The sequence below is a fragment of the Sylvia atricapilla genome, chromosome 11, assembly GCF_009819655.1.
Source record: "Sylvia atricapilla isolate bSylAtr1 chromosome 11, bSylAtr1.pri, whole genome shotgun sequence".
In the NCBI taxonomy this organism is placed as follows: domain Eukaryota; kingdom Metazoa; phylum Chordata; class Aves; order Passeriformes; family Sylviidae; genus Sylvia; species Sylvia atricapilla.
In genome coordinates, this window is record NC_089150.1 from 15,680,726 (window position 1) to 15,705,958 (window position 25,233).

Below are 25,233 nucleotides of genomic sequence, written 5' to 3' on the forward strand. Positions count from 1 at the left end.
CTGAATTACATTGGTGCTAGCTAATCCAAGTAAAATCTTTCTAAATTGGTATGTGAATTTACTTCATTACTCCTACCTGCTTTAAGGACAAGAATAGTTCTTGTTCTAATGGTTCATCAAAATCCAGGATAAGAAACAATATGTAACAAACTAGATCAGGGTATCCTTGACAGAAACAGAACTACAGGCAGTGACTCAAATGAGAACAGCAGTTTGAAATCCTTTTAAAGCAGAAATAAAACCATATTCACAGTCATGAAGGATTGCTTTACCTCTGCTGCGCTGTCCTTCAGACCAGGCAGACTCAGGTGTCCTTGGATGAAACAAAGCTTTTTGTCTGAACATCCTCCACCGAGGGCTCTTCACAAGCCTGAGTACAAACCTCTGTTAAATGGAGGAGCTGGCACAGTGGCTGCAGGGATATATCAGCTGCTAATAATTATCACGATACAACTGAAAAAACAAACCAATTTACCTGTGGCCCAGGTAATGGGCAACTGACTGTAGGGGGCACGGGCATCTCACTTGGTAATTTCCCAGATGGGGAAAGGCACAGCAGGAAAAAAATATAGCAGAGCATAGCTCACTCCAGAGAACTATGAGGAACTCAACAATAACAAAATTAATCTGTAATTATTACAGCCTGGTCCCCAAAATAAGTGGTTTGAAATATTTTAGAATTAGATTGCTTTCACAAAGACCAGATCAATTCACCTTGGCTTTAATCACTTGCTGCTGTGTACAAAGGAAACACTTCCTATATCAAGACTGGAATTAGATTGCCATTTACCTGAGGCTGAAATCAGCATGTTACAATTAGCTTTATTTTTGAACAAAGTTTCATCCATCACTTTACAAAAAAATGGTTTAGTGTTCACTGGCAGTTAAAATCATTTTGCATAGTGAAATAATACTTGAAGGATTCATCTTTCAAAAAGGATTCAATTTTGCTGAATTCTGTAAGAAAGACTTAAACAGAAATGGCTGGGAGGAGAGATTTCATGCAAGAAGGGGTTGTTGAGGGAATTATTTCACAGGATAACAAAACAAAACCAAACCCAGGCAGCTCTTAATTACAGTACATTGCTGTGCAAGATTTACTGGTGTAAGCACCAGCTCAATTTGTATCTTGTTCTTCGAAACTTTGTAATTGACAAAATGATCCCCTGCTTGCTAGAAGACTTGTCCTAAAGAGCAGGAGAACACAACTGAAATGACATCAAAAAAAGTGCTAGTTTGTGGAGATCTCCCCTTGTTTTCTGTAGTGCTGCTGGAGTAGCATCTTGTGTCACACAGGTGACATAAGCCTCCTTTCGACCTGTACATTTCAGAACTGCACCTGAATAAGTGCATCACCTTGTGCTCCAGAAGGCAAGGTCAGCTCTGTAATATAAGTTGGCTAAAAAAAAAAAGTTCTGCTTGGCTCCAGAGATTTCCTGAGGAAACATCATTATTCCAATGGACTCTACTTTGCTTCGTAGGCTTCTGAGTGTCTGCGGATCAGGTTGAACTTGCCTGCAGGGTCAGGGACATACCACCTCTCCCAGACTTCTGCATAGGAGGCTGTTCTTCCCCAGGGTTTGAAATGTCCATTCCAGTGGAGCAGCTTGGCAGCTTTCACAAACTGAGGAGAGTACCTTTTCCCAGCACTAGACCCTTCAATTGAAAAAGAAGCATTAGTGTTTGAAATAAAGGCAGCAGAAACACCAAGGTGCAAAATGTTAACTTCAAAGGATTTAACAAAGGAAATCTTATCATTTATGTAGAAAGGAGGTAATAGGGGAGGCAGAAAGAAGGGTAAAATGAAAAACAATCAGGTGCAATTAAATGTTACTTTGATCTCTCTGTGTCTATTTTCATACACTGCCTTAACTCCCAAGTTCTTTAAAACCCACTTCACACCCAGATGAATTCAACAGCCTATGTATTGTTCATCAAAAACACAACCTGAAAAAGCTCCCCCAGCACTGGGGTTTCACCAGTAGAACAGATATGAACTGTCCTTCTCAACAGTTTTGGAAGAAACACCTTGGATCACATCAGATATAATATATTTGTGGAAAATGAGAGGGATTTTGTGAGTAAGTCAGTTCAAGAACTAACCCCCAGGAATTTGAGAAAGACTCAGGCCCACAAGCCCAAAGATGGAATTGCAAAGCTATTTTTCCTAAAGAACAAAGGACAGAATAGGGGAATAAAAGCACACTTTGCTACATCATCACAAGGTGCCGAGGTACAGATCTGGAAAAACATCCTGGTGTCACTGTTAGGGACACGAAAGAATGAGCTGGCAGAAGAAAGGTCACAGGAAAGTTCTAATCTTTATTTTCTGACTCCATCTTATATACACTTTGACAAGAAGGTCAAAAATTGGCTACACAGGTAAGCACCTCTTCGACCTTATTGGTGAACATCACCATCAATCATCTTTCTCCTCCTAGAGGAGAAATATGTAAACAAAATAGGTAAGTTCTAAAAATATACAAAATATAAAGTACAAACAATGAAGAGCAAGAAAACTTGGGGCGACACCCTGGGGGAGCAGCATCACAAATGGTTCCTACGTACCGAGATGGCGGACGTTCCACATGGGATCAATACTGGAATGTTGCTTGTAAAATACAATTAGCAGTGGAGGTGTTGTGATGCTGCCAGCCAGAGTCTTACTGTAGAGCTCCTCTCTGGAAATTGAAAGGATGCTGATCAGTTGGTTTTTCACTTGCAGCAGAGATATACACACACAGCCCTCCATCCAAGAGGGAAATGCCACCAGCAGGACCCAAGCCCTGAGCTGCTGGCCCCTCAGCCTGGGGTACTCACACCACATTAAGTGCCATCCACTTCTCCAGTTGTTTAGTGATGTTCTGCGATTTCCATTCAGTCAAATTGGCAACAAAAACACCAGGATTGAAAGAGCAGGTGTTGGCTTTCATGGCAAGCTTTCGGATGGTTTCTTTTTGGTAATCTAAAAACCCAATGTAATTATACTGGGGGGGAAAAAGAGAGTAGAAATTAGCTTAAAATATATGAAGAAATTCCTAAAGTAAAATTCTGCTCAACTCACAACAGACAGGCATCAGTTGATGTTGTTAGAATAAATATCCCTTCCTTTAAAATGAGAGAAAGAAAGCTTAAGAGGTGTAACATTTTAACAATACAATTATATAGACTATATATTTTAAAATATATCTTAATAAATCCATATTATTAATATGGTACCAGTCTCAGATAAAGTACTTTTAATATATTCAGAAATGAAAAATTGTCCCTTGGATGTTCTTAGACCTGCTGTTCCACAATGAGAATTGCTCTCATTGTAAAATACAGCAAAAATTCCAAGTAATTTACTGTGCCTGAACAGAAACTGCAGGTCCCATTTGTAAAACTGGCGTGGGCAGGGACAGTCACGTTTAGGCTTACAGCATTTGGAACATTCCCAAATGCCTGAGATCTACAATATTGTTATCATTGAATGAGACTAAAACTAACCTGACTGCCAGCTCCACGGACAGCAACTTTACTACTGGTTGAGTCACAGTCATCTGAAAATGCAGCTGCATGTCCAGGTTTCAGTGGAGTGTTGTAAAGTTCAACAATATCACCTGGAAAAAGGAAGCAAACACAGAAAAATCAAAAGCAATCCTGACTAAGTGCCAAGTTAGGCTTTGTTCAGTCCATTGTTACAGCAGATATAGCTACTCTGTTTAATCCAATTCACTCCTATTTACAAACTTTGTCCAGAAATGTTTGAGTTCTGTGAGAGATAAGATACTGACCTCAGCAAAAGGCCAGTGGCAGCTAAGAAAGATCCCATACCTTGCACTATTACATCATCATCCACATAGATGACCTTCTCTGCATGAGGTACCAAGTTGGGCAAGTAGAATCTTGCAAAGGTTAACTGTGAGAACAGCAAGGCAAGAGAAGTGGAGAATTAAATTTAAAAATTGTCCAAATAAATGTGAAATTGACTGATTTTTCTGGCACTTACCTATGGCATTAATATCCAAGACAACTTCTATTGAGGAAGTAAAATAGGCACCAATATCCTACAACTAATTTAAAATAAACAGGTTCCATCAATTCCTGGTTTACCATGAATGTATGCATTGATAAACTTTCAAACTGGTCTATATAAGAATTTCTTATTTCTACACATAGATCTGCAGCATCTCTGAGGTGGCATGCATGACATGCCAGCTGCTGTGTTTCATTGTGGCTAGCAGCAAAAAATGTTCCTAGGCATACATATGTAGATATTCAAATCCATCTCTCACTATCTAGTGAAAGAGAATTTCACTCGCTAATTTTACTGAAATTTTTAGTTTTACTGAAATTTAGGAATTTGGTTATGAAAGTCTGCTTCTATGCTAACAGATCTGGTTTTGATCTCTAGCTGTGTTCAAAAGCCAACATCAAAATATATTGTTATTAACTACTAATTCCAAAAAGTAATCAGCAGCATCCTCACTGGTTTGAAGGTGTCTGCCTTTTGGGGATCCACTTGCACTTTGCCTTCTAAGACACGAGGGTCAAATTCCAAAATTTGGTATCTCATATTTTTCAGTGGAGGGCTCCTCAGCCATGTCCTGCAAGCAGAAGAAAGGCACAGATCTTGTTAGATGAGACAAAATCAAGGGAAAAGCAGAAGATCCAGCTAACAGTGACACAGATCTTGATATGGCCACTCATTTCCCTGCCCAACAAACACATCTGGGATGTAATTGGTGCTGACATTGGTGCTGTGCTGTGTGGCCACAGGGACAAGTCCAGGGTCAATGACTGCACATCTGGGACATGTGAAAGGTACAAGGTCACTTCTTGTTTTATCAGAGATACACGGTCCTGTTATCATAGGTCCTTCCCAAAACCACCCATGTGGGCAGAAGGGGGTTAGAATAACAGAACTAAAGAACAATCTACAAAAATGGAGAAACATGATTGCCAGCATCTGGAGTGCTTAGATGAAGTGTAGAAGTACCTTTTACAACCCTTCCACAAACAAATTCCAATCTCACTGGCTGGATGTAAGTCCACTGGAAAAGATGTTTCTTTTCCATCCCTGAAACCTGACCAGGAGGAATGGTGGGACTCCCACAGCTTTTGATGTCAAAAAGCTGCCATCAGCAGCAGCAGATGGGGCTGGGAGTCAGAGGAATGCAGCTCCAGGGAAAGGCAGCTTGCTCTCCTCTCAGAAATAGAGAAGTGTTGTGGGAATCCAATGGAAAAATCATTACCTCAAGTGATCCACAGTATCATTCAAAGTAACAATGTAGAAAACCACGTTGGATCTGGTGTGCTGGTAAATGCTGTTCATGGCTGCAATTGCACCCCCAAGCCTCTCATCTGAGGCTGCAATGACCACAGCAATCTCCTTGTCATTCGTCTCATCTGTCAGCCTCTGGGGAGCTGCAGGAATGAAATCTATGGGCTGAAGTCCTAAAGGACTTGGATCTGTGGAGTAAAAATGGCATACTTGTTTTTATTATTTTGTATTATTACCACACTAAAATTCCCAGTACTTCAATTATCTCTGCTATGCACTTGGATGTCTGAGCTGAGGTGTGGACTACAGTATCAAACAGAGCACCAGCTTTTGAGAATCTGAGAGGCTAATGAATAGAGTAACACCACATTTACAGAAAACTGCACACATTTAACCACACATATTCACACACAGCACAAGGCATTAAAAGGCTGAGCTACAGTAGTCTGCATTTACCTTTAGTTCCCTCTGCCATGCCTCTAAACTTATTAACTTCCCCTTCCAATTCACCCAAACCACATGGTGGGTTCTGTCTGGCCAGAGCAGGTGTTTTCCCACCAAATCTTTTTTTAAATTAATTAAAATAAAACCCAACATACCTGACAATTCCCGTCTCAAGAAGTCACTGAGGCTTAGGAAGTTATGATGAATAACTAGCAAAAAAATTACAACAGCCACTATAAGGATGGAAATGTTCACTGAAAATTAAAAAGAAAAATTTCTATCAATATATCCAGAGAAACTCAGATGCAAAAGATACTTAAAAAATCAGACAAGCATATATACACATACCTTTCCTTAACGTCATTTTTCTATTCTTATTTTATTAGCATAAGGTTCCTGCAAACCTGCAAGAAAAAAATACAGCAGTCACTGCCAGTGCATACTTCCATGAGGCATAGCACACTATCACCAGGAGTGTCACAACAATTTCAGTGTCAAAGGCAATGAATGCTTCCCTTGGTCATTTTTATTACATACATAAAACCCTATGTCACATTTTTAAAATGTCAGGAAGTACCTAACTACAACCACAGAATCACAGGTTGGAAGGAACCTTTAAGATCACCTGGTTCCAAACCCAGCCATGGGCACAGACATCATTCCCAGCTTCTCTGGGCAATCTGTGCCAGGGCCACACCACCTTCACAGGGAAGAATTTTTTCTTAATATCTCATTTAAACCAGCTCTCTGTCAGTTTGAAGCCATTCCCCCTCATCCTGTCATCCATGCCCTTCTCCATCTCTCTTGGAGCCCTTTAGGCACTGGAAGGGACTCTAACAGGTCCTTGTGTCCTCCTTCTGTCCTCCTTGTGTTAGGGACCCCCCATTACAATGATATACCTAAAGAAGATCTCAGTGATAAAAAGGAGACATGCAGATCTTGCCACTTACTTCACTGACAGAAAAAAAACCCAAACCCAAACTTTCTGCCAATCACAAGTAATCTGAGAAGATCTGCAAAGTTATGTATGTTTTCTTTACTGTTGGAACTATTTAACCATCATGGAAGCACCCGAACAATTAGATAAAATGTTGTGTGTTCCTTTCCATACTTAACCAACAGCAAGATTCTGGTGTTTACGAGATTTTAACAAACAGCATTACATGCTTTAAAAACCATTATATTCTCCACGTAAAATACCTATATCAAAGTATCAGCTGAAGTGTCATCACACAGAACAGATCACAGAAGTGGGAAAGAAGGAGCACCATCGTGCTGTAGAAGGAGGTAGAAACACAACACCAATGCGATTGCGGTAAGAAATTCAAACATGCTTGATCATTATTTAAGGGTCAAGGTGAAATCAGAACAAGAGCTGTGTATCCTGGCGTGTGAAGGAGCTCTAAATAACACACAGAAAGCTCTCTAACAACATGCAAAATTCCAGAAACTGTGAGAGACCTATGAAACCCCTAAATTAAAACACCTCAGACTGTGCTGCGAGTATTACATGTATCAGAACCACCTCCTTCCCGCTGCTGCATTTCTCCCCCAAACCAGACACATCAGCGGAGCCCAACGAAAGCCTGCCCCGAGCTCTGTTCTCCAGCGCTGTCTCCGCACCGCTGGCACGGGGCGGGACACGGAGCTTTGCCTGGGGAGCACAACGCCACGTCCCGCTGTGGAAAGAAGCGCTCTGCGATTCGCAGCGCCAGGGCTGAGGCGCGCACAGCCGCGGGCAGCGCCTCACACAACGCGGCAGGCGGGCTGGGGGCAGAGACACGACGACGGATGGTCGCGGACCACAGTAAAACACGCACCGCGCCGCTCCCGCAGCGCACACCGCGGGGCACAGCCCCGCTCCGGGGTGGGCAGCGCCGCGCCCGGCTGCCCCGCACCGCCCCGGCCCCTCACGGGCCGTCCCCCGCGCCGCCCCGGCCCCTCACGGGCCGTCCCCCGCGCCGCCCCGGCCCCTCACGGGCCGTCCCCCGCGCCGCCCCGGCCCCTCACGGGCCGTCCCCCGCACCGCCCCGGCCCCTCACGGGCCGTCCCCCGCGGCAGCGCACGGCCCGCGGGCGCTCGCCCAGGCGCCTGACGCCGCCGGGCACCGAACCCGCGCCCGCCCGCCGCGCTACCGGGGCCGAGCGCCCCGCGGCTCCGCGAGGAGAGCCCGAGGCTCGGGCGGAGGGCGGCCCGCGGGTGCCCAGTCAGTTCGGGTTCCCCACAGGCGGCCCCGCGGCGCCTCGCACCTGCCGGGGAAGGCGCCTCCGCCGGGCCCCTGCGGGGCGAAGCCGCCGTTGCCGAGGAGACGCGTCCCGGCCGGCGGCAGGGAGCGGAGCAGCCGCGGAGCAGCGGTAGCGGCGGCGGCAGCGCGGACGCGATGGCCGAGGCTGGAGGCGGCGCCGCCGGGCGCCGGAGCTCTGGGCGGGGCGGACGGGGCGGGTTTCCGGCCAGCTCGGCGGCCGCCTTCCGCTCCGCCGCGACGAGCCGAGAGGCCGCGCCGCAGCCCGCGAGCAGCAGGGCCCCGCCCGGGAGCGCCGACACCGCTGCCGAGAGGAGCGAGAAGAAGCCGGAGAAGCGCCGCCGCCATGCTGAGCGTGTTCCGCTCCATCCCCACGCAGATGGTAGGGCCCGCCCGCGCCTCGGCACCGGGGCACTGCGGGCGACACGGCCGGGCGCGGGTTTTAGTGTCCCCGGCTCAGCCGCCCCTGCGCGATCTGGGCGCCCGTGTACGAGGCATGGACAGGGGGATGCGGGATGAATCCATGTAATTCCGGATTTTGACCTGGGAGTTGGGACTCTGATGCTGTAAAAGGAAGGTATTACGCAGCTGTGTGAAAGCTGTGCTTTCCTGACTCTGCTATAGACGGGCGGAAGGCAATGTGTGTTTTTTAACGTCACGCAAACATAGATTAGCTGGGTTTGGAAGGAACCGCTGGAGATCACCCAGTCCAACCGTGCCAAGGCAGGGTCACCTGGAGCAGGAATGAATCCAGGTGGATTTGGAAGGTCTCCCGAGAGGGACACTCCACCACCTCTCTAGGCAGCCTGTCCCAGTGCTCTGCCATCCTCAACATAAAATTATTCCCTGTGTTGAAGTGGAACTTCGTGTGTTTTAGTTTATGACCATCACTCCTCATCCTGTCAATGGGCACCACTGAAGAAATTCTGGCACCATCCTATTGGCACCCACCCTAGAGATATTTAGCTCAGGTGTACCCTCTGCTGTGGTGATACAGCTTTTACTTAGTGATGTTAAGGTGATTACAGTGATATTTTGAACTTGAAGTACTTACCCCAGTCAGACAGTCCTTACTTCTGTTTCTAGGTGATGTGGTCAAGCCTGCAGAGGAGGTGTTTTCAGCCACTGTAAGAAAAATAATTCCAATCTGGTTTGAAAGTTAACAAAAACGCTGAGAACCCATGGTCAGGTAGACTGTAGGATCTAACCTGAAAGAGTTAAGTCAGCAGGTCTGTGTTTTGAATAACTGACTAAAAAGTGTCTCTTTCCACAGGACTACAAGGGCCAAAAATTAGCAGAACAGATTTTTCAAGGAATCATTCTTGTCTCTGCAGTAAGTATAGTAGACCCGTGTGTGAGAACATAAAAGACTATTTTATTTTCAGATCTTAGAAGTATTTTTCTTATTGTTTGGGATTCACTAAAAGCTTTAAATAAAGTTGGAAGGGCTTTCATAGTTTAAAGCTTTTCTTCCCCTCTTTTACTTTTATTGTTGGCCTGCAGTTTTGGAAAGGTTAGAAAAATGTATGGACTTTGCTTTTGAAAAACCTGTATTTTCCTACCTAAATCCACCCTCTGCAGCTTAATCATGTAATGGGAAATGTTTTTCTTCATTTAAAGTTTGTTTTTTTAAAATATTTTTTCCAGGTAATTGGTTTTATCTATGGATACATCACTGAACAGTTTGGATGGACAGTCTACATAGTTATGGCTGGATTTGCTTTATCATGTTTGGTAAGAATGTTTTTTCCCCGGACCAAAAAATACATGCACTTGTTAATCTGGAATAATTGCTAAATTGAGGGGCTGTTAGCACAGACTAATTTTGCCATGCAATATAATTTTATTAATACATATTTGTGCTTCCTTTGATCTGCATTAAGTGCTTTGCAGCCCATTAAGTGCTTTTTTGAAATGCTAGCAGAATTTTTGCAATTTAATACCATTTTTGAGTTCATTTTTCACTTCAGTAAAAGTTGGAGTTAAGTCCAGCTGACAGCATTGGTAACAGAAAGGACAGGGAGACTTTCTGTGCAGTAACAGCTTGTCATGACATTTTTGCAGCTGTCCCTTGCTCCCTGAGGAGGCAGAATATGGAATTTCAGGGGTAATTCCTTATCCATGCATGAGAGGTGTCCCATTCCTATTGGGGTACTCCCAATCCAGTTTTACACGTGGTTCTTACACCATTCAAGCATTCAGATACAGCACGATTTAACCAATCAAGACAGACACACACACACATCACTGTTTTGGAAAGCCCCTGTAATTCTCTGGCATCGTCATCCACCTGCTCCTTAGTTACTTACACATCCCCGAGTTCCTTACCCGTGATGCCAGGCAAGTGGAGGGTCTCAGTGCAGTGTGGGAGGTGCTGGGAATGCTGGAGTCAATTCAGGAGCCCTTTTTTCTTCGGGGTGAGTGCTGTCCTCCTCCTTGCTACAACCTGGGGTGCTTTAGTCACATAGTTAAAAGCATGACTTTGCAATGTAAACTGTAATTGTGTATAAAATTGTATGAGTTTTCTTAGGACTAATTGATAATGAGTTAGGGATGAAGGTTTTCCTAATAAGCTGTACAAAAAATCATGTTCTGACTGCTCTCCTTTGCCCCCAGCTGACACTCCCTCCGTGGCCCATGTACCGCCGCAATCCCCTCAAGTGGCTCCCTGTCCAGGAGTCGGGCTCAGAAGAGAAGAAAGCAGCAGACAGGAAGCCAAAGAGACACTCTAAAAGCTAAAAAGTATGGTTTCCAGGCTGTTAATTTGTTAAATTTTGTTAAATTAATTTCCACTGAAATACTTCCTGGCTTGGTGTTTGGGTTTTTTCTTAGTACTTTGTATACTATCATGAGTACAGCCAAGCTCTGCAGGGAGCATGAAGGGTGGAAACTGGGTCTGGAATTTCAGGGGAGTCACTGGGAACACGGGTGAGGGGATTAATTTCAGAAGGCTACAGGAGGTCACATCGCAGGAAAACAGTGAATCAAATTCATTCTAGTTAAGCTGTTGCCATAGCCTGAAAGATAATAAACAGCTGGACTTCTACTGAAATATTTTTAACTGTGTGTAAAACAAGCTGGCAGTAGTGCCAGGTTGTAACAAATACTGTGAAATGGTACATACCCCACAGTTCTGAAAATAACTGTTCTAGGAGAGGAGACTGCCAAGTGGCAGTTTTTGTTTAAAATAAATTTCCCTGGGAAGAGTAAGAATAGCTCTTGAAACATTGTAACTTGACCATGTAGCGTGTGAGAGGCAGCAGGATCCATAGGTATGGCGTTTTATTTTACTACTGTCAGGTCAGTAACCTCCCTCACAGCTGCTGGAGGTTACAGTATTTCAGCTACAGGCAGGAAAAGAGACAGGTTGCTCATTTATAATTTTATTTTACAAATTCAATTCCATTTGACTTCTTTATTATTTAAAAAATATGTGCTTTTCCTGCAGGGATGGTACACAACAATGCCTGGGGGCTGTAGCGAGACACTCTGGATGCAAACAAAGTGAAATAAGTGTTTTATCTTTTCCCTAAGTGATTCTGGTCTTGGGCACTTTCATCCCTAAAAGGAATTAGTATTTGTAAGGCAAAGGGATTTCTCCAGCTGGAACCATGGTAATCATAGCTGCATTCCTTTCAAACATTTTCAGACTTATTTTATCCAGTTACCAAATACTTTCCCCCACCTTTGGTGACTGCCTCAGCAACAAAACACAAGAGCTAAGTCTCTCCTTACAAGCAGTGCAGCTACCCCCTTCAGCACTTGGACCTGGCAATTTACACAATCTGAGGACCTTGAGTTCCACAAAAATTAGTAATTGTCTCTTTATGCTAAATTTTCACAACTAACTGATGTAATAGATTATAGTTTATCACATCAGAGCATTGGCAAAGATTTTGTTACTGTATTTAGTATAAGACCATACCAAAAACCTTTTGCTATGACAAATTCAAACCAGAACATAATCTTTTTTGACACTCCTTAGTATACAAAACTTGGTATCCACCCCTATTTGCATCTATGAAAAGCAACTTTTTAAGAGAATAAAAACTAAACTAAACAGTTTCTCTTTGAGAAAGTGATGGCCTGGTTCACATTTTAACATGAAAAATATTACTACAAACTATAACATTTTCTGCAAGTTCACCTCGTTATTCCAACAAAGGAGATCAACAGATGAACATGCTTTGTAAGCTGGTCCAGTCTATCAAAGGAGCTAGAAAACAGTTCTTTTCTTCAAGGAAAAGGTTCTGGTCAGAGCTTCATGTTTTCTTCAAGGAATTTCAGGTGCCGAGCCTTTGCACTGTAACTCACGTACTTGTCTCTCATGTGCTCCCGCAACTGCAGCTGTTTGGAACACACCCAGAACAAAACCCACAACATTTACTGGCATTGGAAAAAAGCAGAAGCGGCCAAAATACTGACAAAACATAATCAAAGCACTCAGCTGAAAGAAGCACGTGAAGCTTAGGAATGTAGATGAGAGAGAAGAAAAATGTTTAGACAACTGTTGTTGCAAGAGACTTTCAAATCCCATCCAAAAAATTAAAATGTAAGATCTTCACAGGTTACAAGTTAAATACTGCCTTGGTCAGTGTAACTAGTTTTGAATCAAAGGAACTGGAGGTATTCCTCATTCACTTCCATGGGGGACTAATGTTGAATTATCTTATTTTGGACATAAGCAGCATAAGGCAAGTAATGTGAAGGCAAAAATTGGAAAGACAGAAGGAATTATTACTGGAGAAACAGCACAGAGTAAAATTTGCATCCCTCACACCTTCCCCAAACTCAGGGACCATGGTATAATTCTAAGGCTCTGATGGTTTCTGAAGAAGTTGCAGTTGAACATAGTCTACATCTAGAATCAAACTTAAGAGTGAAAATTACTAAATACTTAGGTCCTTGCCTGCCCATGACTACATAAAGACTTTCTGGAATCAAAGTGTACCCTGTCTCAATAGGGTGAAGACCCTGCTCATTTCTCTAGGTTTATAAAGAAATAAAGCATTTTATGATGAAAGACATTCACCTCTCTTTTCACTTCATCATTTTCTTCCATGATTCTGTACACCTTCTCAAGAAGTTTCACTCCCAATCCTTGCACCACATCAGATCTCAGGATTTCAATCATTCTCCTAATCTTGTAAGGAACCAGTAACATATCTATTAAAAATAAAACACAATCAAAAAATCAGTGCAGTAGTATTTACTTTTAGTACAGACAATTTTCATATTCTGCAGAAGAATATGGGACGAGGAAGTATTTCCACAGAAACCCAGAGCAACAGACCTGAAGGAATCTCTTCCATTTTTAATTCCTCTGATTCATCAGGTGATTTTCCATGCAAAATCAAAGTATCTCGATATTTTCTGTGAAGTTTAAACTCTGGGGCTGGGGTCGAGGTTACACAGCACTCAGAGTTCTCCTTGGAGTCCATTTTCAGCGTCCACGTCATCAGCTGCACCAAGTCATTCATTTCATTCACATTGTTTTTCCTAGGGGAGAAGGAAGAAATAATTCAGTCATTATCATAATGCAACTTCCATCCTGCATTCCATGGGCTTTCCATGAGTTTACTGAGGTCCTAGTAAGTATTCCATGTTGAATTCCTTTTTGTGGTGCAGTTTTATCAATAGCAACATCAGTACTATTTCATTCAACAAAGGCTCAGAGCCCAGTCACTGCAAAACTCCACAATCCTACTGGCTGCTGCTGACTCTGGTAACACAACAAATTGCATCTTTTCAAAGCTGCTTACACTGACAAAAATCAGAGAAAAATTCAGCCTCATTTACAGTGGAAAGGAAGCACACTGGCACCTTTTTAACTTGTGCTTTTAATGCATGCAGACAGTAGATATCCTTTGGTGCTGAAGATTGGTTTCCTGGAAAGCTACAGTTCACAAAACCAGAAGTACACAATCCCACAGTCCAGAAAGTTCAGCCTGGGAAGTGTATAGTCACAGAGAGACAGTAATTCAATGGGGCTGTTTTCCTCTATGCAGAGATAAAGCCTGAAAGCCTTTTTTTTCCCACTCCAAGTCAAGGTCCAATACAGCAGTGAAAACTCTTGCACAGTATTAAACAAAATCCTTACTTCTCTTTGGAATCACCATCAGATTTGTCTGTAGAGCTTGTGGAAGAGCTTAGCTCATCATCAGACAGGCAATGGGCTTCTCTCTTTCTCTAAGGGAAAAGGGAATCAATAACAAAAATGCTAATAGCTGCAAGTAATTCAACAATATGGCATAAACTACTGTTCCTACATGGAGGAAATACTTTTGACAAAGTTTACCTGAAAAACACTGGGATCTGATGAGGACTGAGGAGCTTCAACACAATTTTCCACAAGTGACTTCACTTCAACTCCTGCACTATTTAATGACTGTCTCGCTGGAACCACTGGAAGGATAATATTTTGACATTTACAACTAAGCTGTATGTATTCTGAATAGTTTCGTGCTCATGCAAGAAAAATTCCATCACCTAGCAAAAGGCAGGCAGGGCAGTAGGTATTTTGCTAATAGAAAACATTGAAGCTTCTGTCTGAAAGTGAATATTCTATATTTCATGTACATTTCAAAGACCAGGTGTCAACACAACTGAATGTAACTAAAAAGCAGGAAAATACAGACATGTTAACAGAACTTTTTATTTAACAAAGAACTGCCCCCTTAGCACACCATTCTGAAGATGGCAGTGAAGAACAGATGAGAAGTTATCAATTCTTCACAAAGAAGTTATTAGCCTACTTCTACATAAACTGTTAACATGTAAACGTGAAAATTACCAGAGGGAAGCATCTCCCGAGACTGTTTCAGCCTCCTTCGTTCTCTTGCTGACAAGGGCCGCTCCTTCAAAGGAAGTTAAATTGATATTAACTTGCAATCACCATTATGGCTTATGTATTGTAATCACCTGTTAAGCAAAAAATCCTTTTCAACTGATATGGGAGAGGGAGCTATTATTTAATGCTTAATTATTTATTACAAAACTGTCTTCAATGTGACCAATCTGAACTCTAGAAAATGGGCTCTTGACCTTCAAGGCTCAGCAAGGCTCATCCCACACTGAGGCAGGAAGCTACTACACATTTCTTTACTCACTGTGCACACACTCATGGAACAAACTGCTCAGAAGGAACTAGACAAAAACAAGCAGGCACAGTTTCCATCACTAACCTTTGGAATGGCTGCTTGGCTGGGTTTGGCACTATCTGCAGGCTCAGGGTGCTCTGCACCTCTCTGGGCTGTCTTTGGGGTCTCATCAGAAGGAAGAGGTAGCGGCCGAGGAGAAACTGCTCTGAACTTGACAGAGAAGTGAGCAATATTTTTTTTTTCTATTATTAAAAGTTTAAGTACTCTATAATCTAGAAGACATTTCTGCATAGTAAAGCTGGATGCCAGATATTTTGAATCCTATTGTAACCTCTTCACATCTCCCAGCTTGATCCTTCCCTCTCCACATCTCTGCTTGCATCCGTCTCCCTTCTTTCCATCCCTGCATCTTATCCCCCTCCTCCCATACTGTTTTTCAGCCAAGGCCTTTGCAACAACTGTCCCCATTCCCAAATAGCAAAACCCAAAGAGAAAACCAGGTTATCAATCACCAGTCATGCTTTTCTCTAGCCTTGTGCCTTTCCCCAAAGAAACCTCCCTGCTCAGTGTGGAAGAACTGAGAGGAGCTCTATCCTGTGTACATGCCAAGATTTTATTTCTACAGTTTGCACTCAGAAGCTCAGGGCAGCCATTACAGATCTGTTCTAAAGCACTACTAAGCCACTACCCACCACAAGTAGTCTTATCCACAAAGGTACTGATTTGTAGTCACATGTCCTCATGGAATTTCCTAGGAAACACTGCAACCCAATAAAGGCACAGCCCATCTGGCACATCCACCTCATCCCTGTGAGGTACTGGGATTTCCAAAGATTTACTCAGGCTGCTTCTAACATTCACCTTCAGTGATCTTCATTTGTTACCACTGATGTTACACAGACACACATGAAACAAGAACAGCATTAAAACACCCACCCTTTTCTAGAAAATAGGTCCCACGTTTAAAGAGGAAAAACACAGGAGTCTTAAAGGAAAGAGAAGTATTTTTCAAGTATCTGCACCTTCTCTAAGCAGCCTTCAGCAAGCTCACTCTGCTGCTGCCGTGAGAGAGCGGGTTCACTGACAGAGCTGTGAGGCTGCACGTGGAAGGTCATTCTTCCCTGAGCATCTCCTGAAGCTCCATGACTGACATCATCCTAATAAGTAAAAGCATTTTTTTAAAAAACACAGACCTGTAATTTCCAGATTTATACAAACACACTTAAAAAAAATAAATATATATATCAAAACAAGCCACTTTATTTGGACTGCAACTACCTTAACATAGCACTAGTTACAACCACAATAAATTCTTACTTGAGAGATAAAATACCTGCTGTACCAGCATCTTTAGCTACTAAACCTTCAAAGAAGGGCACTTACTTGAATGACAACAGGAACAAAGGGTGCCAGCAGCTTTTCAGTAGAATTCAAGCTCTACAACAAATAATGATTTATCATTAAAAATCTCTTGGTAGACCGAAATGCAGTGAGAGGACAATCACAACCAATTAGCCCCCATCCAAATGAATGTTATTCGGGCCTATTTACAACATAGAACAAATGTTACAAAACTATTCTTACCCTCTCTGTTCTCAGCTGGAAAAGCAGGGGTTTTGCCCCGTAAAACCAGAAATGCCAATCATCTAGATAAATGCAATCCCAAAACTACTTCACCATATTGCCTTTGCAAATCTGAACCCAAGGCTCTTAACCACCTAAGAATCTCAATAATTGCATCAGCAACATCCTACTTTGACAGAAAAACATGTGCAGCAGTTCTCTAAATTTTAAGAGCTGGCCACTGGTTAAATCTACTTTAAATAAGCATAAATGCATTACCAGGTCAGTTTGCTTTTGGTCTTTTGGTACAGGCTGCAGGAGTTTCAAAGTGTCATCATCATCTTCTACAGAATCAACAGAAGATGGCTTAGACTCAACACTTTCAGCTTTAAAAGCCTGTTTTACTCTTTGCTGTTGTCCATCTTCCTTATTTGGTGGGTTATTAGATGTTATTTTAGAATTGCCTGGAACATGTAAATGCTTTGCTTTATTACTCTTTGCAATACTCTCACTGCCGCACTTCTCACTTCCACAGTTCATCCTTTCACACAGGGACACATCAATGTTCACTCTACTGACTGTAGCTATGGAGTCTCCCAAGCTGTTCAGATAATTTTTGCTTGGTTTTCTTTCCAGCTCAACAGCTGGTTTCTCTGAGGGACAAAATTTGGTGGCTTTACATTTGCTGATGCAATCTTCATCCTAGCATTAAAAGAAAAACAAAAAAAGTTATTGTCTTTTGGATTTTACACACATATGAAAGAATTCTCTAAGCACCTAAGGAAAATCAAGAACATACCAGAGCATATAAACTGAAAGGAAATTATGATCAATAGCAGATTAGGAGCCTCAAAAAAGTCAAAATCCACATTTTTAGAGAGATACAGATTTGCAAATTAGCTATTTCAGGTATTGATTTATACACATGGAGGACACCTACTTTTCACCAGGATCATGAAAGAAAAGCTGTACTCCCTTGGCTCTTCCCTAAGGGAGGAACAAGCACCAAGAGTTTTTAGGATGTGCTCCATATTAAGTATTTCAATATTGAAAGCTCTAACCCAGAACAGCAGACTTATTACAGAAAACAAAAAACATGCACAAGATTAACCATTACAAAAGGTTTGTTCTAACCACTGGAAAGAATTTTAACAATAAACAATTTTAGTTGTGACTGTAATTAGTTTTTAAATATATGCTTTTGATTAGAAAAAAGTATTACCACTTGTCATGAAATATTTGAAAACTTATTTGACCCCAAATACTCCAAGAGTAACTCACATAAAACCAGGTGTTGTTTAGTTAACATCTCACAGATCTTGCAATTAGCTTCACTGATCCAGAGGTGTTTAATTACTTGCACTCTTATCTAAAAACAGTTCCTTCCCTAATATGAATATTACACATTGCTGGGATTCAGATCGAATATTCTCAGGCATGTTCAAAGGATTTCTTATAAAACTGAGTTTTTTATAGAGGGGTTTTGTTGGCTTTTTTTTAAGGTAAAAAACCCCCCATATCTTACCACTTTGTATTTTCTGGCTTGCTCAGAGGAGTAATTTTGGTGTGTAACACTCCCACTGTGAGAGTCATTCTTGGCTGAGACAACAGAGCAAGGGTCCTTAGGTTTAGAATTCAGTGTTTTCTTATGATTTCTAGCAGCTTTCCTGTAAAAAAAAAATAAAGTTGCTCATTCAATCACCATCAACAAGATTTTAAGATATTTCTTGATTATACTAATTAAAAAAAAAAAATTCCACTGCACTAAAGAGCTTTCATACAAAGAGTATCAGATACTGGGATTTTTCAACAGACTGTGCACAACAACCTAATTTTCAATTCTAGAAAAGGAGCTTAAAAACATGATTCAGACTCTGCCAGCAATACACACTTGTTCTGCAGAGCACCAAGGTCAGTTCCGTCTGGAAGCAGTAAAACAACTGACTAAACCTGATAAAGAAAAATAATTATATCATTGTATATCAAAAGGCACTTGATTTTTCAACTCCCTGATGATAAATGGCCTCAAAAACCATACAGAAAGGTATGTGTTTTCTACCAAGTCTGCATTTCTAAGCACTATAGTTTTATTCTGCATTTGCAGAAAAAATATGTTCCATTCTAATTCCTTCATATTTCTCAAAGAATTCAAAGAAACTCACATTGGTGTGCTTTGTAGCTGCACATAACGTAACTTACTTCCTGCTACAAAACCCAGGAGAAGTTGTAAAAAAACAGATGATAATAATATGAATATTTTGCACAGAATCACTCAAATGAAAACGTCTTACGCCTTTGTGGCTTCCAAAAACAAAGAAATCTGTTGTTTGATATATGGCTGGCGCAGGATGCTTCTCACACTAGGTCTTGCCTCAGGTTTTTTACTCAGCATAGTTTGTATTATTTCTACCAGCTGTGGGCTGTAATCCTTTGGCATGGGTGGCAGCTGTGAAAGAAAAGGGACACCTGATATTATTTAATATATTCTTCAACAGGAGCTACTGCTAGAATGTTTATTTGTGACCGTTATGGTCATCTACATAAAAAATATGTATAAAAACCAGACTCATTATTCAAATTGTAAAAGTTACTTGACTACTTAATGTTGAACAAAATACTGACATTCCAAGTGTGTGTCTAAGAACTGTTCCTAATTTTATTAATATGAATAATAAAAGTTCTGTAAATCGGCTTAAAATTTATAAAAGATAAATCCATATTAACTTCTTTATATGCCAAAGCAAGAAGGCACTCATATAAGCTAATCTAACACAACAGGAAAATGGCATCACACAGTAATTTAGTTTTTATGCAATGTTTATGCAAAACCAGAAGCATATTAAGAAAGTCATCTTAAAACTTTGAAAATTAATCAGTATATTCATTACATGATGGGATAATGAGAAACTCTAGCCATATCTACAAAGGAGTAACTCTCTTGGTCTGGTATCACATGATCCACCACTATGAAACAACAGTCTTATGTATGATGGAGTATGTTACATGCAAGTATTTTTTAACTCCATGCAATATCTTTGATTAGAAAAGATAATCTCAATTTCTAGATAGAAATCCAAGAACATATAAAAATTTCAGGAGTTTTTACCTTCCCTTCAATAATTCGATAAGCCAAAGAGTTCATGTCCTTGGCATTGAAGGCATGTTTCAGTGTAGCCATCTCATAAACACAGCAGCCCAAGGCCCAAACATCAGACTGAAAAAAGAGGAAGAAAAAATGTTTGGGAACTTCTTATTAGTTGTACAAATTTTATCTATTTACCTACTTTCAAAGAGCCCTTTAATGGCACTAAGCTAATTAAGCCCAAATCTCATTGCGAACTTTTTGGCTTCAGCCTCACTCTTTTATTTTTAATTTCGACCAAGTGAACAATTTTCTTACAAATATCCCCAAGTTTTTTCCAAAAGGAAGTTTAGAAATCAGCTACACTTTTAGGGGGAGAGTTGCTTGTTTCCTTTTTTTGTACAATATCAGTCCTAACAGTAAATGAAAAATCTTGATTTTCCATTGGAAGAAGTCTCCTCTCAGCTCTTGCTCATTGCACTTATATTTATTTAGTGTGTGGTTTACAGCAAGAGCTGAACAGGGGAACATGTTTGCTTTATTCTGTTATATTTAAAATTCACAATAACACTGCTTATTCTTCTCATTAAAATTTCCTTTTGTTTTTTTGGGGGGGTTTTTTTGTTTGTTTGTTTGGGGTTTTTTGTGTGGGTTTTTTGTTTTTTTTTGGTTTTTTTTGTTTTTTTTTTTAATGCTGCTGTTATTTCTAATACAACTTTTGAATGTAAAACTTCCTGTCTGGCATATAATAAATTCAGAAAGTGCATCTCTCTAATACAGACTAGTATTTCTGTTCCCATTCTCTATCTCTCCAGCTGTGAGAGGTACAGGCAGCCTGCTCAACACTTTGGCTGGGATAACTTAGCATGTGCTATGAATTCCTAAACACAGTTCCAGAAACAGACATTCCTAGAAATCTCTCTCCTATTTTTTGTTTGGTCTTTGGGAAGTTTAAAAGGACTTGGAAGCAATAAGAAACCAAAATCCCCAGATAAGATTGTAATAATCTCAGACAAATAAAGTAATATTCCTAAGAACAGATAAATGACATTTTCATACTGTACCTTGTAGTTGTAGGGTTTGTTAGAAAAGAGTTCAGGGCTCATGTAGTACGGAGTGCCAATGAGAGTGCTGGCCATGTCATACTGGTTTTCCAGCACTCTGGCTATTCCCAGATCTCCCACTTTGATTATATTTGTTCGTGTCAGGAAAATATTCTGAGTTTTAAGATCTCTGTGCAGAATGTGCTTTTCATGTAAATACTAGGGGGGAAAAATCATATAAATAAGGTTAATTAACTTCTAATTGGTTCTTTTAAAATGAAGAGTAAAATCTCATTACACAAGTCAAAGAAAGAAAACACAAAAGTGGAACACATAAATCACTCTCAAGATCAGGAGTGACCTGCTAAGACAGTATTGGTGAAATAACATTAGAAGGGCCTGATACAGGCAGGGCCCCAAAAGTTAGCACTGCTTTAACCAAATCTCCCTGCATGGCTCTTGTAAATCAGCAGAAAAGAGGAAATAAAAATGAAAAGTTTAGACTGTAACTAACTTTCTGCTGCGTTCATTTCTTGACAATCTTAGTACAAAAAAAATCAGAGGAAATTACTATGTGAGCTTTGTGTAAACAAAGAAGAAAATAGGTCATAATAAACAACAGGCAGTACCCATAGTGTATTTCTGATCACAACAGCCAACTTTAAAGTGGAATTCTCTAACCAATTTCTTATTCTTTAATATTAACATTTGTATCTTGTCTTTATTGCTGGAACTATTGCCTTTAAAGTTTCATAACCTCCAATTAGAAAATTAAAAGAGTAAGTTAAGGCTTAATAGAAATGATGCATCAATAGTCTAAATTTGCCATTAAAAACAGAAATCTTTAAAGAGATGGAACACAAAATGCTTCTGAAATAACATGCTTTTTTTTTTTTTTTCCAAAAAACCTACATTTTGTAAATTTAATGTAAACCTTCATCAATCAGAGAATCATTTCAGACAAGAGTTGCAAACACCCCACAGGTAACCACTGTCTACTGTGCTACAACATGTGGACATAAAATATATCAGCAATTTCTTAATAAAAATAGTTGATTTTACTGCAATTATCTGTTTTTAATGTACTAATAACCATTGTATTTAGCTGCTAACCCAGTCAAACAGGAATCCAAAGACTGTAGCTTAGCTGGAATTTTTAAATACATAAAAAGTCAAATTTAGTTTACAGGTAAAGGTGACAAAATTACACTTCATTGTACCTGCAGTGCCATGGCAATCTGGACAAACCACTCCACCACCTGATTCTCAGGCAAGAGTTTTCCCTTCTGCTCCTTGAGTTTGTGGTAGAGGTCTCCTCCCTCACAGAAGCCCATCACAATGTAGAGGTGGCCATCGTCCCCCTGCCAGGACTCTCTGTAGGTGACAATGTTGGGGTGTCTCAGCTGGGACAGGAGCTGTGCCTCTTGCTCTGCTGCTCTTCTCTCACGGCTGGAAGCACTTCTAAGGTTTAACTTTTTGATGACATACTGCAAAAGAACAAAGCAAGGTGAATGGTAAGAGATGAAAGTAACTCTGCAGAAGCCCTAGGAAATTCCCCAGACCTAAAGGAAATGCAGTATTTGAAATCTGCACTCATTATTCGACATGGAGGCTGCAGTTTGGCTGAAAGTTAAGCACAATTTCTTCTTTTCTGCCCTTATACCATAAAAATGAAAGAGGTGTATTCCATTCATCCACCTGAATACAACTCTGCTCAGGAGTTTTGTGGTGTTTTCCTTTCTTCTGACTAATGTTCACATTTCTCTTTTTTTCCCCCACTCTCATTTTCAATGTGTGTTATTCGTCTTTTAAGCCTGAAGTACCTGTTTGTGCACGACAATTACTCTCAGAAAGACCACATCAATAGTAAACTTACACATATAAAGTATGTAGTCATATGCAAACAAATTATAAAAGCCATCTGAAAGAGACAAAAGGTCTTGTACTCATTTCTAAATTTCTTTTATTCTTTATTAAGAAGGGTCAAGAATTTTTCAAAGCTACATACAAAAGTTGTTATCTGATTCCTTAATATATACTATATTAAATGTAATTCTAAGGAATTTCAGGTTTCAACAAAGACATTCATGAAGCTGAAGATGAGATGATAAAATACACAGAACATTTTCATCACCCACAACACCAATATTAGGTCTGACCTGGCCCTATCCTGATGAAAATTTTGAAGGACATCACTTTAGGGGCATCAGCTTCCCACAGAACAATCATGTCATGGTTACATTTAAGCCTGCTCTTATCAGAGAGGCATTAAATCAAAACTTTAAAAATATTTTTACTTGCTGAATTTTGGCTTCCTCAGAGATAGTTCAGTGTCTGCTCTCCAGGCTGTGCCTATTAAATAGCCCAGCACATTTAATTAGTGCTGAGGAGATGCCCCTATATACCAAGGGAACAAATTACCCAGGAAATCCACAGCACCTCGTGACCTTGTGTTTCAGAAGCCTGCTGGATAGAATCAGTGATTATCAGCTTCCAGGAGCAATATCACACAGGTAATTGTGTACAGCATCACCCAACTTCAAAATAAAATAGAAATGCTGCAACTACTGTGTTCGATGTGACAAGTCAACTACAACTCTGTCTTTGGGCATGGAAACCATTTAAGCTTATATCAGCATCTTTTAGAAAATACACACCAAAATGCAAAAATTAGCATATATTTGCCTTACTTTAAACTTGGCATCGATTATATTTAATTTAATGAGTATGTTTTCCTGGCAAGATTCTCTACTGAAGTCTATTGCAATACTCTTCCACCATATTTGATACCAATTTGTGTATGAATTCCATTTTGTTTTAAACACTTAAAGCTACTAGACCTTCTCCACAAAAATCCAGCAGTTAACAGCAAGTATGCCTAAATAAGACATGATTTCTTTCACAGAACATATGGCACTGTGCCAAAGCCACAACAAAAAAATCCTGATCATCCTGCTACAGAAGAAAGCTTGTAAAAGTTGGCAAAAGATAAAACACAGTAAACCACACCAAATATTTATGATGCAACTACAAACAGGAAGCAAAGCTCTTGCCAGTGTTAATGACCAGCAGGACCACAATGACATCCAAGTGATTCCGGTATTCGAGCAAAAGTGACCCCAATGAACTGTTGACTTTTAGGATGAGGTTAGCAACTCTTCGAGGACATTGGACTGTGTCCGATGGCCTGGAGGGAACAAATCCTGCCATCACTGCTACCCAAGCCACGGGTCATAGGGATTTGCCTCGGGATTCCAAGCAGGGAATTGCCCTCATCCGGGAAGGACACAGCCTCTGATCCCTGAACAAACCTTCCCCCGTCATCTCCAGAAAAATCCCGGGCACGAGGCTCACACAGGAGGCTCCTGTGGCACTGCTCTCTGCATCTTCTCCGTCTCTTTGCCCTCTCACATTCCCTATCAAACACCTCTGCTTTGGCCAGACTAGACAGATTACTTCAGTTTTCCAACAAAAATGCTTGCGCTTCTTTTCTGACACAACCTTCCCGGGAAGAGTCTCCCCCACACCTTTAATAAAAGTTCTTACAGAGAAGGGAAGAGAGCAGAAGCAGCAGCTCGGGTGGCTGCAGACACACCCCAACACCTGGTGACAGTCACAGCCCCACCCTGGCACCCGGCCGTAGTCAAACCCGCTCCCTCACATGATGCCACGTCCCAGGTGATGCCCAGGGTGGATCAGGGCCACCAGCCAAAGCCGGACCAGAGCTGGGTGCGGGTCACAGCCGAAGCAGACCCTGCGGCACCGCCAGCCCAGCCCCGGCCATTCCCCTCACGCCGAGCCGCCCGCGGCCCATCCCCTCGCTACCTGCTTGCGGTCCTGCCGGTGCCGCGCCAGGCTCACCTCCCCGTAGCTGCCCTTGCCCACGGCCCGCAGGAAGCAGTAGGCAGCCAGGGACATCCTCCCGCCTCCGGGCCCGGGCAGCGCCCGCTGCCATAGAGATGCCCGGGGCGGCCGCGGCCATGGAGCGCCCGGCGCGCAGCTTTCCGGCGCGGGCGCGGCGCCGCGGCGGCCATTTTGGAAGCGGGCGCGGCGGCCATGTTGAGAGCGGGCAGCGCGGCTGAGGGAGGCCCGGCGCTGGGCTCCGCTGCGGCCCCGCCACAGCGCTGTCCCCTCACGGAGCCGCGTGGGGCCTGCCCCGGGCGGGCGGCTCCGGCACAGCCCCGTGCTGAGCCCGGGGGAGGCCCGCCACAGGGACACGCCTGTGCCACAACACCCCGCCTGCCCTGAGCCCCGGCACAGCGCTGCAGCTCCACAGAGCCGCCCCGTCCCTTTGCGTGGGGTAGAGAAATTGTTAAAAATCTCCAGGCTGGGTAAAAAGGAGCTCCTGGAGCTCTCCCGTGGTTGAGCACCTCATAACGCTGACTGCAGGAAAACAGGAAAATAGGATGTTTTGTTATCACTGGGCATGTAACCCCCAGCGCTTGAAGTCTGGCTTTCATTAACGGCTGAAATGAACCAGCTAAGAGGTTTAA

The 25,233-nt window shown here is 41.9% G+C and overlaps 3 protein-coding genes across 5 annotated transcripts; 1 reads left to right on the forward strand and 2 right to left on the reverse strand.

Annotated features, from left to right (window-relative positions):
- Nucleotides 1-802: 802 nt before the first annotated feature.
- GLT8D1 (glycosyltransferase 8 domain containing 1) lies at nt 803-8,087 on the reverse strand. Of its 2 annotated transcripts, XM_066326847.1 has the most exons (10): nt 7,960-8,087; nt 6,059-6,114; nt 5,866-5,964; nt 5,238-5,454; nt 4,472-4,589; nt 3,817-3,901; nt 3,490-3,602; nt 2,821-2,987; nt 2,569-2,681; nt 803-1,656 (listed from the first exon to the last, which is right to left on the reverse strand). In XM_066326847.1, the coding sequence occupies exons 2-10, from the start codon at nt 6,072-6,074 to the stop codon at nt 1,466-1,468; spliced, it is 1,119 nt and encodes a 372-aa protein (XP_066182944.1). In that variant the 5' UTR covers nt 6,075-6,114; nt 7,960-8,087; the 3' UTR covers nt 803-1,465. The 2 variants fall into 2 exon arrangements, with proteins under 2 accessions (XP_066182944.1, XP_066182945.1); XM_066326848.1 differs by lacking the exon at nt 7,960-8,087 and having other exon boundaries at nt 6,059-6,146.
- On the forward strand, nt 8,046-10,752 carry SPCS1 (signal peptidase complex subunit 1). Of its 2 annotated transcripts, none has more exons than XR_010744457.1 (4): nt 8,046-8,334; nt 9,039-9,141; nt 9,226-9,285; nt 9,600-9,663. XR_010744457.1 is itself a non-coding variant. In XM_066326849.1 (4 exons), the coding sequence occupies exons 1-4, from the start codon at nt 8,299-8,301 to the stop codon at nt 10,689-10,691; spliced, it is 306 nt and encodes a 101-aa protein (XP_066182946.1). In that variant the 5' UTR covers nt 8,155-8,298; the 3' UTR covers nt 10,692-10,752. The 2 variants fall into 2 exon arrangements, 1 of the variants encoding a protein (XP_066182946.1); XM_066326849.1 differs by lacking the exon at nt 9,039-9,141 and adding an exon at nt 10,569-10,752 and having other exon boundaries at nt 8,155-8,334; nt 9,600-9,686.
- Nucleotides 10,753-11,319: 567 nt separating this feature from the next.
- Nucleotides 11,320-24,718, reverse strand: NEK4 (NIMA related kinase 4). Its single transcript, XM_066326842.1, has 16 exons — nt 24,566-24,718; nt 21,961-22,227; nt 20,762-20,959; nt 19,722-19,829; nt 18,907-19,061; nt 18,141-18,282; nt 16,895-17,317; nt 16,436-16,489; nt 16,075-16,209; nt 15,137-15,262; nt 14,746-14,809; nt 14,251-14,357; nt 14,053-14,141; nt 13,246-13,451; nt 12,985-13,118; nt 11,320-12,299 (listed from the first exon to the last, which is right to left on the reverse strand). The coding sequence occupies exons 1-16, from the start codon at nt 24,656-24,658 to the stop codon at nt 12,207-12,209; spliced, it is 2,394 nt and encodes a 797-aa protein (XP_066182939.1). The 5' UTR covers nt 24,659-24,718; the 3' UTR covers nt 11,320-12,206.
- Between the last annotated feature and the right edge of the window lie 515 nt (nt 24,719-25,233).